Source organism: Martes martes (genome assembly GCF_963455335.1).
Source record: "Martes martes genome assembly, chromosome: 11".
In the NCBI taxonomy this organism is placed as follows: domain Eukaryota; kingdom Metazoa; phylum Chordata; class Mammalia; order Carnivora; family Mustelidae; genus Martes; species Martes martes.
In genome coordinates, this window is record NC_137899.1 from 2,831,428 (window position 1) to 2,845,197 (window position 13,770).

Genomic DNA, 13,770 nt, shown 5'->3' on the forward strand with positions numbered 1-13,770 from the left:
AAGACAGGGTGGTGAGGACTGTAACCAAGGACCCCCGTGGGTCTCAGGGACTCTGGCAGACCAGCAGCTGAGCCCAGGGACTTGGCCTTCACGGGCACGGACCCCAGGCTCCACGAGCTGCAGCCGGACACCCCTCGACACCCCCGTTGCCCTGTGTGACCTCTGCGTGCCCCAGTTATCAGGCTCCAAGGAGCAGAGTCAGAGCCGGGCAGCGTCTGCGAGCCCCACCCTACCTGAAGACTGCAAAAATACGTGCTTTTGTTCCCATTTCCCATGTCTTAACGACAAAACAGACACGAGAACAAAACGTCACATAAAGAAGTATGTTTATCCAGCTGTCTTCCATGAACTCAGTTTTTAGCTAGAATATCACGGTGTGGCAGAGTAAAGCACAGACACGCGTGGCCGGAGGCGGTCTAGGAGAAGGCCGGAATGAAGTACTGCAGGGACACGTCTTCGTGGAGCAAATCAAAATGGACAAGCTTGTTACTGACAATGTCTGCGGAGAGAGAAAACCTGTCACCGCAAAGACCCTGCCCAGAGAGCCGCTATCTCTTCTCCTGGAGCCTGGCCTCCCTATGCTCCGCCCCCCGCTGTGGGACTGGCCCACAGGACTTTGGCAAAGAGCCCCCGTTTACCAAAATCAGGGTCCTTCCAGGAAAATGCGGTTTCCCGCCCGAGAGTGACCTGTGTGTGAAGGCCCAGTGCTGCGGCCCACCTCCCCCCAAGGACAGGCTGTGGTGCGCGCCAGGGCGCAGGAGGGCTGCACATCGCACCGAGGCCCAGGTTGGGCACTGCGCGGGGTGGCGGGCAAACTCCGTGGGAGGCCTGCTCGGTTCAACAGCAGTGAGGGGCAGGACCGACAGCAGTGGCCAGGGCCCACGGCCACCAAGGGTAAAGGGGCGGGAGCAGTGCAGAAGAGCCGAGGGCAGGTCGCTAGCTCTCCAGGCCTCTGAGACCAGCAGCTGAGACCATGTGGAGCCCAAGAGGGTGGCCCTGGCCAAGTGCCAGGCTGAAGAGGGACTGGTCCCAGGGGACAGGAGTGGGGAAGGGGCACAGCACCAGCAGAAATACCCTATAGGAGAGGTGGCGGGTGGAGACAGAGGGTGTGGGGCAGAGTGCCCCGGGGCGGGGGAGGGGGTAGTGCGGGGCAGCGGATGGGACACTTGGAGGACGCCACCCCAGAGGCAGAAACTACAGGCAGAAAAGCTGGTTTGAAGCATGAAGGAAAGGCTAGGAGAAATCCACATTTTGTCACAATCTCCTGGTCCATCTCTGCCACTCTTAGGGACCCCAGAGTCCCCTTTCCGAGGGCACTAGCAGCTCAGCTGGCCGCCTGGCCCAGAAACAACATGGCCCAAGAGGGCACACTCAAGGGCAATGCCACCCCACCGCTGGGCTTCCGCTCTGCACCCGGCACAGTGGGTTACACTGGAGCCACCTGCAGGGCTCGCCAGGACCAGAGCAGCACAGCCAGCAGCCTGTCCGGGTTCGTCAGCCCATGGGGTACCGTCTTAAGCCTGCACGGACCCCACGCTAAGGCACAGCTCCCACAGTCCTCAGACCCAGGAACACACAACAGTCCAGCCCGGGGGCTCTCAGGACGCAGTGCACGGGGACACTGGCACCTGCCCCAGGACACAGCCATTCCAGCGTCTCCGACCCTAACCCGGGCCCTGTCCTCTGCATACCACCTCCTGTGCCCCATCACCCCACCTAGTGCCTTCCACATGTGCTAACTGCCCTGCCATGATCTGCTTCACTGCATGTCTCTCCTCCTGGAGGGCTGTCGTCCTTGGCACAGGCCCCTAGAATTCTCTATTCCTCATCTAGAGCGCTGGCAATCTGCCAGCTGCCGGGTGCACTCCTGGACCGTCCTCAGCTCCGCCCCCAAGGCTCAGCCGGACAGCTCTTCCACAAGAGGCAGTGCTCCCTCTCCACTGCCGGGTCATCACAGTGGCAAGGAGACAGAAAAATCCTTGAAAAGTTCGGGGCGAGTGAGCCCTTCATCACGTGCAGCCAGTAACTGACGGGAGCTGAGAGGCAGGTGCACAGCCGAGGAAGGCAGGGCCGACCCCGACCAAGGGACCACTGTGAAAAACCAGGAGTTGAGAGGAAGCCAGGCGCCCAGATATGGCACGACTGCGGGAACAAGAGCAGAGGACCTTCAGCCCAAGCCCGGTTTATGGGGTCAGAGCATCCTCGCGTCAGGTCAGACCAACACGGCAAGGCTGGACGACCAGCCCCCATCCTCTGGAAGCTTCTCCCCAGGACATGAGCGAGCCCCACAGGACGGCCGGGTGAGGCAGCCACGGCCCTGTGCCAAGCCAGCAGAGCTGAATCCAGGAAAACCCGAGCCCCCGCCCGCCCTAGAGCATGGGCTCCAGAGGCTGAGCTGTGTCTACGCTCGGGGGCCGCGCACCGCCGCGAGCCGGCCTCTGGTCACGGGATCGGAGACGCGCACGAGGACCCCCGCGCACTCACTGCACACGGCCCGCGTGGGGTTCACTTGCTGCCCAGCGAGGAACTGCAGGAGCTTCCGGATGTCTATGCGCACTTCAGCCATCCGCTCTGGGTCTCGATCCTGGGAGGCGTCCTCAGAGGCTGCAAAGACATGACTAGTTCGTGATGAGAGGGAAGCCGGGTCCGCGCGGTGACAGCTGAAATCAACGATTTAGGGTCCTGCTGGCTGGCGCAGCCCGGAGACGCCACCCAGGTGCACACGCTGTTGCCGACTGAGCCAGCAGGTGCCAAGCACTTCTCTCTAAACACTGCAAATTCCCAGCGAATCTTCCTTTACGGCGACCTGAGATATGACCCGCTCTCCCCACTCTCGTCCAAGAAAACGGTCCCTATTAGTCCCCGGACACATAGTGAGGAGCAGACCACACAGAGCTCACGCAAGACCGCCCCTTCCAAAGGGGAATAAAAAGAAAGAAAAGGTCCTTTCGACTCTCGGCAAGCATCAGAGACAAGACCCTTATCGTAATTTACTAAAATAAAGAGCACGGTAACACTGAAGGCAGTCACTGCACAGGACAGCTAGCAAAGCCTCGGTTGTGCGGACTGCACTTGGCTGGAGCGGGACGTGCTTCTCTACAAAGTAAAAGCCTTTCCGGCCGCACTGACGGGCCTTCCATACCCCATCTGGCACTTGCACATTTTTACTGTAAAGCCGACGGGCCTCTCATGTGGGAAAGAACATGTGCGGGGGCGCCTGGGTGGCTCAGTCGGTTAAGCCCCTGACTTCAGCTCCGGTCATGATCTCAGGGTCCTGGGTTCGAGCCCCTGCATTGTTAGTCTCTGCACTCAGAGGGGAGCCTGCTTCTCCCTCTCCCCCTCCCCCCACTCTTAAATATATAAATGAAATCTTAGGTGAAAAACAAAAAGAACACGCGTGGGACTAATCCAGTCTCCACGTCATCTGCGGAGTTCCCCAGGCCCCACCTGTCGCCTACTCCAGCACCTGCTAAGTGTGTGGTCCCTGGCCACGAGCTCTGTGGGCACCACTCAGGTCCCCCGTTCCCCCATCCAGTCAGTTACCCTGTCATTCACCACTACTGAACTGATCCCATGGTCTGTGTTGCCGTGTAAGGAATGAAAAATTTGGTCAGGGGAGGAAAGCTGCCATTTGCTAATCTAATTTCATAGATACCAGGGACTAAAGTGGGAGGAAGCAAACCCTGTCTACCTTATGACGCCACTCCAGGTGAGAAATGGGCAGAAACAGGTCACCAGGGGCCCCCAGGGGACCAGTGGGGCAGGTGCCGCTCCTTAGGCCGGGGAGGCCAACCTTCCCCGCTCGGACCTCAGCAGTCTGTTCCCTCCCCAAGTGTGAGCCCGAGATCTCTCCCATGTTCCAGGTAGAGATCTCAGCAAGATGTGACACCTGCAACAACGTATTACACACAGAACACGAACCATGGGAACACTTACCCAACGGAGGGTTCCCCAGGTCTTTAAAGTGAGTCGTAACACACACTAGTTCTGTTTCTATTTTCAAGTTCAAGTCTCCGCTAAGGTTTGCTTCGATAATCTGCAAATTGAGTATTTTATAGTCTTAAAAAGAAAAGGAAAGCAAAAAAAGAGGGAGGGAGGACATCAGCTTCTGCCAAACCAGGTGACAAGGTAGCCCCATAGCCCCAGACCACTCCCGACAGCAGCAAGACCCACCCGGCATCCCCGACAGGGGGGACTAGGAAACCCCCAGAGAAGGGGCCCCTCAGAGCGAAGACCCCGCTCCAGCGTTACCGTCTCTTACAGGTCTGGATAAGACCTTAGCTCTACCCACGGTTTCCTTAGCGATCATCACCTACAACTTCTGAAGACTGACCCAGAGTGCTAGACGCCCAACGGGAAGTGCCTCCCCGCGCCCGGAGAGCAGCACGGCCCCGTGAAGACGCGCCACCCCGCCTGCTTCCGGTGACACCCGGCACAGGCCGCACGTGCTGCCCAGTGCAGCTGGGAGGGGCCCCAGGTCTGTGCGGCCAAGGACTCCCCCTTGGCCACCATGTCATGACACTCACTACCGCATTAACCACGAAGCTCACGTGTACAGGTCTGCAAAGGTGCTGGGCTAAAAGGTGAGGCGGAGCAGGACAGAGCTCCCACCACGGCCACCGACGAGGCACCTGGACGCACAGCAAGACTGGGTCCCAGACCCCAGCCGGGCTCATGAGACCCCCAGGGGCTGGAGCAGGAGGGGGCCCCAGGAAGCCTGGTGTGGACCCCTGGCTGTAGGTGCAGGTCTCCCTTGCTCCTGCACGGGTCCCCCCTACACTGCCCCACAGGCCGCATCCCTCCCTGCAGGAGGTGGGGGAAGGGCGGGGGTCTCAGCGAGGGTGTCCGAGCACCTCCAGGGTGAGCCCCCTTCTTTCTGCTCTCTCTCCTACGACCCTCAGAGGCAGAACTCCGGTCACCAAGCCACGCTCCCTGTGCGCCCAGCCCCTCTGGAACCTTTCCACCCAGTACTCCAGGCCGTAGTAGCTACGCCGTGACATCTCTCTATACACATTCCAGAGGAGAGAAAAACACCCCTGATGACTCTGTCTGGGCCACTTTGCTGAGTCATTCCCACCGGACTACAAGAACAAACAAGCAGGGCCTGGGATTAATTTGCCCTGCCTTTCCCCCCGGGGCCGCTCTGAGCGTCTCCCAGGTGCCGGAGTGGGCCCAGAGGGAGCTCCCAGCCTGACGACTGGATCAACAGGAGAGCAGCCACTGCAGACCACGACGTTCTGGGGCAGCCTTGTCCCGGCTAAGCGGACAGGACACTCAACTCCCAGCCGACTGCAGTGATTCATTCAAGAGACACCGTTAGACGAAACATGGAATGTGCTCTCCGACACATAAGGAAACAAGGCCTGACTGTTGAACACACTCTTAATGGGCCACGGAGAGAAATGCGAGGGGTGAGGGCACACACGAAACTCCCCGGGGAAGGCAGCGGAGAAGCACCGAGAACGGGGCTTCCGCAGGCGGCCTGGATCGGCAGGCTCTCCGCACAGGCCGGGTCCCCAGGCCCCCCAGGACACTGCAGCCGTGATCGTGAAGGCATCCACGCCTCCGACCAGCCGAGCCTCCTCCCAGGGCCCAGGACCCAGACTGAACACTCCTGCAAGTCGTGGACTATTCCTCTCCGAAGAAGCCGTCACTTACAAGGTGATTGCTGAGGTTCCTCATTTTCTCCACGATGCTCTTCATCGTCTTCAAGACCGGAAGATAAATGCTGACCTACAAAACCAACGCGACACGTCGGGAGTACTGAAAACATGAGCACAGCCAAGTGCTGACCGGCTCCGCCACCTGGGCTCGGACCGTGTGTTGGCTGAACAGCTCTGAAATCCTGTCGTAAAGTTGTCTCAATAAAGCTCCTCTCAAAATATGAAAAGAAAACACCTTTGTAACTTTGTTCGCTCCTGCCGGCCTCCGGTTACCGGGGCGACCGCGTCCCCGTGGGCACTCTCCCGGGGCCAGAATGCAGCCCTTCGGCTGAGATGCCGCTGCACGTGCCCAGGGGATGGCACTCAGCACCCCCGGGGCCCAACCTCTGAGGGGCCAGAGCCACACGCTGGGCCTCCTCCCAGCCCGACAGGCACCGCGAGCCAGTCCGGCCCCGGCGCTCGAACCGGGTTCCTAACGATGCCCGAGATGGCGCTGTCGGTACAGGCGCCCTCCGGCAGGAGTCAATAAGGTCTACCCAATCTCCCTGCAGCGTGTCTTCCAGAACGTGTGAGCGAGAGGCACCCTTTGGGATCGTCGTTCCTCTCAGGGGCTCTGGGACTCCTGCCAGCAGGACTGGAGGAGCCCCCCTCTTGGCTCTTACCCACGTTCTGGGCACCACTCCTGCCCCCCAAGGGCTACATTAGGTTAGTTAATTAAGCACAATGATCCAAGCACTTTGCTCTCCCGTGTGCGGAGTGTGGCTTTTCTACTACACGCGGCCCTGTTTTAAGATGTTTTACGTAATCAACGAAAGGCAAATAATACAAGCTATTTCCTGGAGTGTCCTTTAAAAATGACTAGCATTTCCTCTCAGTTACTAAACAATTTCTAAATAAAGTATGCTGCGAGCCCATAACTGACAGCAGGGAATTCTCATCACACCACTCAACACGTCACGAGCAGAAGACGATGAGCATCACTCACATCAGAGTCCGGGACTGTAGGTTCTTGCAAATCCTTCCACAATTTTCTAGGAATAACCTTAACGGGAATGTCATGTGTCACAATGCGGCTACTGCTCGACACAGATAACTGCCAAGAGAAAAATTAGAACATATTTTCAGTGTCGATGTTAAAAAAGCAAACAGAGTCGCTGAAGGACAAACAGAAACTGATACCAAATATAACTGGAATGTTCTGTGTGTTCATCAAAGCCCATTCACCAAGTACTTATGGCGTGCCTGTTCTGCTCGAGTCCCGTAAGGAGTTGGACGTGTGGTGAATAAGACATGTCCCCGCTCTCCAGGGGCCCACATAGTTCAATAAGCAAGAAACCAACACACAGGGGCGTCTGCCTTCAGCTCAGGTCAGGATCTCAGGGTCCTGTTATCGACCTGCTTGGCGAGAAGCCTGCTTCTCCCTCTCCCTCTGCTGCTCCCTGTGCTTGTGCACGTGCACTCTCTCTCCTTCTCTCTCTCAAATAAATAATCTTTTTAAAAAGTGGGGGAACGGGGCGCCTGGGTGGCTCAGTCGCTAGGCGTCTGCCTTCGGCTCGGGTCGTGATCCCAGGGTCCTGGGATCGAGCCCCGCATCGGGCTCCCTGCTCCACCAAGAAGCCTGCTTCCCCCTCTCCCACTCCTCCTGCTTATGTTCCCTCTCTCGGTGTGTCTCTCTCTGTCAAATAGATAAATAAACTCTTAAAAAATATATATATTAAAAAAAAAAGTGGGGGAAGGCTCCAGTGTGAGGGCAGGTGGGGAGAAGAGGCACCAGGGTGAGGGTTTCAGGGAGCCAGAAGGGGAGACATTCCAAGCAGGATCTCCAGGGTCCCCAAAGTCTGGGAGCTGGGCAAGAAGGGGACACTCTGGGAACCATTTGGATGGTGGCAGTTGGTGATCTGGCTCCAAGACAGGCGGGGCCGGGTGTGCAGGGCTCTGGCCATCATGGTAAGACATATGAATGCCATCCTGTGAGCCAGGAGAGCCCGTGGGGTGTGTGTCTCAAGGAGAGCTGGGCAATAGAGGCTTCTGGAAGCAGCACTAAAAATGTGTGCGTTCTGGGAGAATCAGAGGTCACCGAAAAGTGTCACAGAGGAGTTGGGGAAAACCCTTCCACGGTGGCACTGGATGGACAGCGTGATTTCGCGTGGGGATACGCAGACAGAGGAGGACGCGGGAGTGCTCTGGCCCGGGAAAAGGCAGGGCCCTAGCCGAATGCGATGTGATCACACCACCACTGAGGTACGAGAAGGCAAGCATTTGTGCGCACATCTTTCCTTTTAATAAAACCAACCGGCTTTCTCCAGACCGTTGGAAAGCCTAGATTTACAGGCACTGGCCTCCCTCCCGGGAAGTGTCTGGAACGCCCGTTCCCGCTCACCAGCTCTATGGACACGGTGAGGCAGGGGAAGTGTTTGTTCGTCAGCTTGACCTTCAGGGCTCTGGCATTCTGGGCCGTCTTCAACGCTCGAGACAGATTTTCCGACGTCAGCTCTAAGTAGATGGCGTTGTTTTCTGCAGAGACGCCTTCCATCTGGAATTCACTGAAGAAGTTCTCCTGTGGGAAGGAAGAGAGGGAGCCTGTGCGGCCTCTGGCGGCCTCGGGGTGCAGTTCCCGGGCCTCCGCCGCGCCGGGCTCACCTGGTCCAGCTCACACCACATGCTCACGCCCCCGCTGGCCACTTTGTCCGAGAGGATGAAGTTCAGCTTCTGCGGGCTGATGCGGAGCGTGCAGGTCTTGGCGAGCTTGGCTATCATGGCACTGACCCCTGCGGCGCAGGGAAGCCGGGAATGGGAATCAGCGGGAAGCACACGGAGGGTCCGGGGCATAACCTAGCTGGGACCACGCTGCAGCCTGAGGACACCGCCCGGTGGGAAGAGAACCTGCCTGTCCCTTCCCCGCGGGAAAGCACTGACACCCTGAGGCCACGCCAGCCACCTCACAGCCCCGCCGTGTGTGCGGGATGAGGACAGCCAGCTGGGGGCTACCTGGCCCCTAGCTGAGGGGTCCCTCACTCACCCGGCACTGAGGCCCGAAGGGGGCTGCAGCCCCGAGGCCAGTGCAAGGCTCGGCACCCACAGGGCGCAGGGACCCCTGCGGCCCCACTTCCAAGGCAGGTCTGCGCTGGAAGAAGCCACCCGGTCCCCATCAAGTCGGGGAAATCGGCCCGGGTACCTCGGCAGCTGCTCTGCCTGCCAGTGCCCACCCCTGCCCACCCCGCCCCTGCCCACCCCCGCCCCCCCCCCGCGAAGCCCCGTGCACCTCCACGCCCCATCCGGAGCCGCAGCAACCCCCCTGGGCCCACACCCCCACCCCCACCCCTGCGCCCCCGACCCTCCCGCGGCCCCTCCCGCGGCCCCCATGCCCCGCACCCCACGCCCCGCGCCCCCGTCCTCCATCCTCGTCCCGCGGGCGCCCGCACACGCCCCCGCGGGGTCGCGGCCGCGCGCGCTGCTGCTTCCGGTCCGCCCGCCCCCTCCGCCCCCCTCCGCCCCCCTCCGCCCCCCTCCGCCCCCCTCCGCCCCCCGCGGCGGGCGCGGCCCCCGCTCACGCGTGAAGTGGTTCAGACAGGCCGCGTCCACGATCTTGGCCCGAAACTTCATGGCGGGACGCGGGCCCGCGCGGGGCGTCCTCTGCGGCGACTCGCGTCCTCTCCTCAGCTTCCCGCCGGAAACGCCGCTGCGCGCGCATTGGTTCCGCCGCCCGGCCCGCCCCGGGGGAGGTGGGGCCCCACGGTCACGCCCCCGGGGAGGCGGGGCCCCACGGTCACGCCCCCGGGGAGGCGGGGCCCCACGGTCACGCCCCCGGGGAGGTGGGGCCCCACGGTCACGCCCCCGGGGAGGCGGGGTCCCACGGTCACGCCCCCGGGGAGGCGGGGCCCCACGGCCACGCCCCCGGGGAGGCGGGGTCCCACGGTCACGCCCCCGGGGAGGCGGGGCCTGGGGCCAGGTGTCCGGGAGAGGGCTTCGCGGGTCACCCTCGAGGCGGGTCACCGGGAGGCGGGTCCGGGTCACAGTCGGGGTCGCACCCTGGGGAAGGCGAGGTCCGGGGCCACGTTCTCGGGTGCGGTCGGGCTCCAGGTCGCTTCCCGAGGGCTCGGGTCCGGGGCCGTGGCCGCGGGAGGGGGCGTACGCGGGTCGCGTTCCGGTCGCCTCCGCGGGGACGTGGGGTCTCCGGTCCGCTGCGGGCGCGCCAGGTCGGTCGTGCCCGGCGGCGGCCTCTGCTCGTGGTGACGTGCGGGCCGCGGCCCCCGGGAGCCGGCGCGGCCTCGGCGGGTTCGCGGTCGGGGAGCGCTCGGGGCCGCCGCGCTCGGCCGCCGGGACGCGCCCCGCAGGACCCGCGGCTGCTCCCCGGGACCGAGCGACGCGGTCGCCGAGCGCACCCCTCGGGCCGCGGGCGCTCCGGACCCTGCCGCTCCGCCGGCCGCCCCGGGGCTCGGTCCGACCCTGGAGCTGGGACCGCCGGCGTCCGGGCGCAAGCCGGGTCCGCGCGGACGGAAGCGGGTGGTTCGCGGGACGGCGGACGGCGCGGGAGGAGGAGGAGGCCGGGAGGGGTCGGTCCGCGCCACCGTCCGCGGAGACAGCGGGGCGGGGTGAGGGTCCCGGCGGCCCGGTGCGAGCAGCCGCGGGTCTCTGCGGGGACGCCGCCCGCCCTCCCCCGGCCCGCGCCTGCAGGTGTCCCCGCGGACGGCTCTGCGCCCCGGGTCGGTCCCCGCAGGTGCCCCTGGAGCCGAGGACCGCACCCCTGCGCCTCCCCGCCCCCGCCCCCCCGCCTCACTGAGACGCTCCCTTTACCTCGCATCCTGGAGACCTAAGGGGGGACCCGGCGAGCTCGTCTCCAGGCCGGACTCCGCCGGATCCGAGCGAAATTCTGACAGCGCAGGTGACGTACACGACGTCGCGGAATTTCAAAGAACAAAACGGGAAACGGAGCATCCGCTGAATCCAGCTCAAAGACAAGATCATCCGTGCTAGGAAGGTGTGATTTGGGGGCGCCGGGGTGGCTCTGCCGGCGGGCTCTTGGTGGAGGGTAGTGAGTACCAGCCGCACGTTGGGCATGGAGCCTACTTAAAAAAAAGTTGTAAAATAAAGTGTTCATTTTAATGTACTTTGCAAATAAGGACCCACAAACTTGCTTTTAACTTGACAGGTAGAATCAAGATGTGAAAACGAATACAAAGCATTCGAAAGGCGTAAAATACAAAAATTACAAACAATTCTGCCTATTTTAAGACTATAACGTGAAACTTAATTGCAGTCTACATTGTAATATAGAAGTGTTTACCAAACCAAATGTGATTTAATGTCACCTTTCATTTTTTTGTGAACAAAACATGCTTTCTTTATTATGACATAAATTAAGTTTTTTAAGATTTTATTTATTTGCGATAGAGAGAGAGCACAAAAGGGGGGAGGGTCAGAGGGAGAAGCAGACTCCCCGCGGAGCCTGATGGGGGACTCCATTCTGGGACCCCAGGATCTGACCGGAGCTGAAGGCAGTCACCCAACCAACGGAGCCACCCAGGCGCCCTGGCATAAATTAATTTTAAAATAGATAAGTTATTACATGAGGTGGTTGTGGAGATCACATAAATATAAAGAATGTCTCTAAATAAACTTTGTAAACAATGTTTCACAGAATATTGACCTTCGTTTTTATTTTTTTAAAGGTTTTATTTTTAAGCAACCTCTACACCCAACGTGAGGCTTGAACTCACAACTCCCAAGACCAACAGTTACCTGCTTCACCGACTAAGCCACCCAGGCACCCCTGATCTTTACTTTACGTGACTTAATTTTATGCCATAAAAAATAACTTTTTAAACTCGCTAAGAAGACTTCCATGATAATGCATTCTGTGTAGACAAAGGCCCAAATAATATCGGGAATTTTGACCCAACAGTTATAAAATGAAGCTGTAATGATCTTTTCCTGAAAGAGAAAAGGGATCTTATGTATGAAGTCTTGCAGTTTCCTTAAACTAAATTAAATAGGTTTAGCAACCTAATAATTTCAGTTCTGATAATTAAATATACTGCACTACTTCCCTACATTCTTTTCCCAAATGATTGTGTAGTAAGGGACGAGATCACCAGAGATCTCTAGAAACCTGTGTGTGCTACTGAGTTTTCTTTTCTTTTTCTTTCTTTCTTTCTTTCTTTCTTTCTTTCTTTCTTTCTTTCTTTTTTTTTTTTTTAGAGATTTTATTTATTTATTTGCCAGAGAGAGACACAGTGAGAGAGGGAAGACAAGCACGGAGGAGGGCAAAGAGAGTGGAGGAAGCAGGCTCCCCACTGAGCAGGGAGCCCAATGCGGGGCTCCATCACAGGACCCCGGAATCATGACCTGAGCCTAAGGCAGACACTTAATGACGGAGCCACCCAGGCGCCCCAAGTTTTCTAACAGCATGTACATTCATGTTGCTGTCAGTCCAGCTGGTAAACAGCCTTCCGATGTAAAAACAGCCACCCCTCAGGGTTAGGAAATGAGACACCGGATGATCTAGGGACCAGTGTTGATGGTGTTCATTAAGTCTGTGTCCTGTGCGAGGAAATGCCCTAATTTTGTCCTCAAATGGAAATACAACCAGAGGGTAGCGGATAAGAGTGTTTGCTGGCTGTTGCCCAGGGTGGGTCAGGTGCTCGCTCATCTCCTCTAGCCCCTGGGGGGAGGACTGACTGCAATCCCAGTGCTACCATTTAGTGTCGGAAATCTTACCCCAGGGGAAAGAGACCGGCACGGCTCAGAGCTTCTGCATTGGGTTTGACAGGCAGTATTTATCTTTCTTTTTTTCTTTTACATGAAAACACATAAAATGAAGGAAAGCGTACTGTAGAGGTGGCGTGAGGGCACATCTTTTGAGAATTGTCTCCGTTTAAGGCATGGTTTTTGCTTAAAAGGCTTTTCAGAGACTTCTCATCTTTTAGATGCTGCAGGAAAAATACTTCCATAAATTTCATAAACACTTTTAGAATTAACGTTCATGGAGTCCGTGACAACTGTCAGGCACAGTGCTCAGGGTTGGGTTTTTTTTTTTTTTTTAAGATTTTATTTTATTTATATATTTGACAGAGAAGGAGAGCACAAGCAGGGGACGCAGCAGAGGCAGAGAGAGAAGCAGACTCTCCCCTGAGCAGGGAGCCTGATGCGGGGCTCGATCCCAGGACCCTGAGATCATGACCTGAACTGAAGGTAGACGCTTCACCGACTGAGCCCCCCAGGTGCCCCAGGATTAGCGTTCTGAAGAAGGGAACCCCCACCTCCCAGGACAAGGGAGACCAGCATTTGTCGGCTCTCTCCTATCTTTCAGGCATGGGTACTGTTGAAATACTATCCCAGCAGGGTGAGTTAGAGACTCATCACTTATGTATCACTTTGATGACAAACCCCAGAAACCAGTTGCGAATTCCCCCAGTTGAAAGGTGGGGAACTGCGGAGAACGAGCAACGGGAGACAGGGCATCAGGGTAGGTAGGTAGGTAGGTAGGTAGGTGGGTACGTGGGTTGGCTTCCTGGCGGGTTTCCCCAGGCTGGTTGCCGCAGACTGTGGGTCAGAGTTCTGCCTGCGTGTGTGCTCTGGCCGTCGTCTGTGTGTGTATCCGGCCTCTCCTTACATTGCCAGCACCAACGAACATAGGGGGCTTTGCCGTCCTGAAGTCTTCCTAGAGGAACGGGGATCGGGATCCCCAGAATTGAAAACAGGCAGGAAATGGGCAGTGTCTTGGTCACCGACGGATGTGTAAGGAACTCTCCCCAAACTGGTGGCTTCGACAACAGGGGTCTGTGGTGTCTGCATGAGTCTGGCCTCTTCCATTTGTACCTGCACGTCCTGGTGATGCTGCATTCAGCTGGGGGCTGGTCTAGGGGTCTCCCCCCCACACCTGGCATTTGGTGCTGGGTGTGGCCCCGGGGCACCTTCTTCTGCTCCCTGCGGTCCCCCATCCTGGCAGGGTGATTCTGGACGGTGGTCCAAGGAGCCGGCAGAAGCAGCAGGGTCTCCAGAATTCCTACAACGTCCCTTCTGTCTTTTTCCATCAGTCAGTGCAAGTCCCAGGGCAGCCTAGAGACGAGGAGGCCAAGGAACAGACCGCCCCTCTGGTTAGGAGGAG

The 13,770-nt window shown here is 58.6% G+C and overlaps 1 protein-coding gene across 2 annotated transcripts; it reads right to left on the reverse strand.

Annotated features, from left to right (window-relative positions):
• Nucleotides 1–309: 309 nt before the first annotated feature.
• On the reverse strand, nt 310–10,405 carry HUS1 (HUS1 checkpoint clamp component). 2 transcript variants are annotated; one of them, XM_080818145.1, is made up of 8 exons: nt 9,215–10,405; nt 8,304–8,431; nt 8,044–8,220; nt 6,649–6,756; nt 5,659–5,733; nt 3,937–4,036; nt 2,485–2,604; nt 310–499 (listed from the first exon to the last, which is right to left on the reverse strand). In XM_080818145.1, exons 1-8 carry the CDS (start codon nt 9,264–9,266, stop codon nt 417–419), a joined length of 843 nt encoding a protein of 280 aa, XP_080674271.1. In that variant the 5' UTR covers nt 9,267–10,405; the 3' UTR covers nt 310–416. The 2 variants fall into 2 exon arrangements, with proteins under 2 accessions (XP_080674271.1, XP_080674272.1); XM_080818146.1 differs by lacking the exon at nt 9,215–10,405 and adding an exon at nt 8,683–8,781.
• Nucleotides 10,406–13,770: the final 3,365 nt, after the last annotated feature.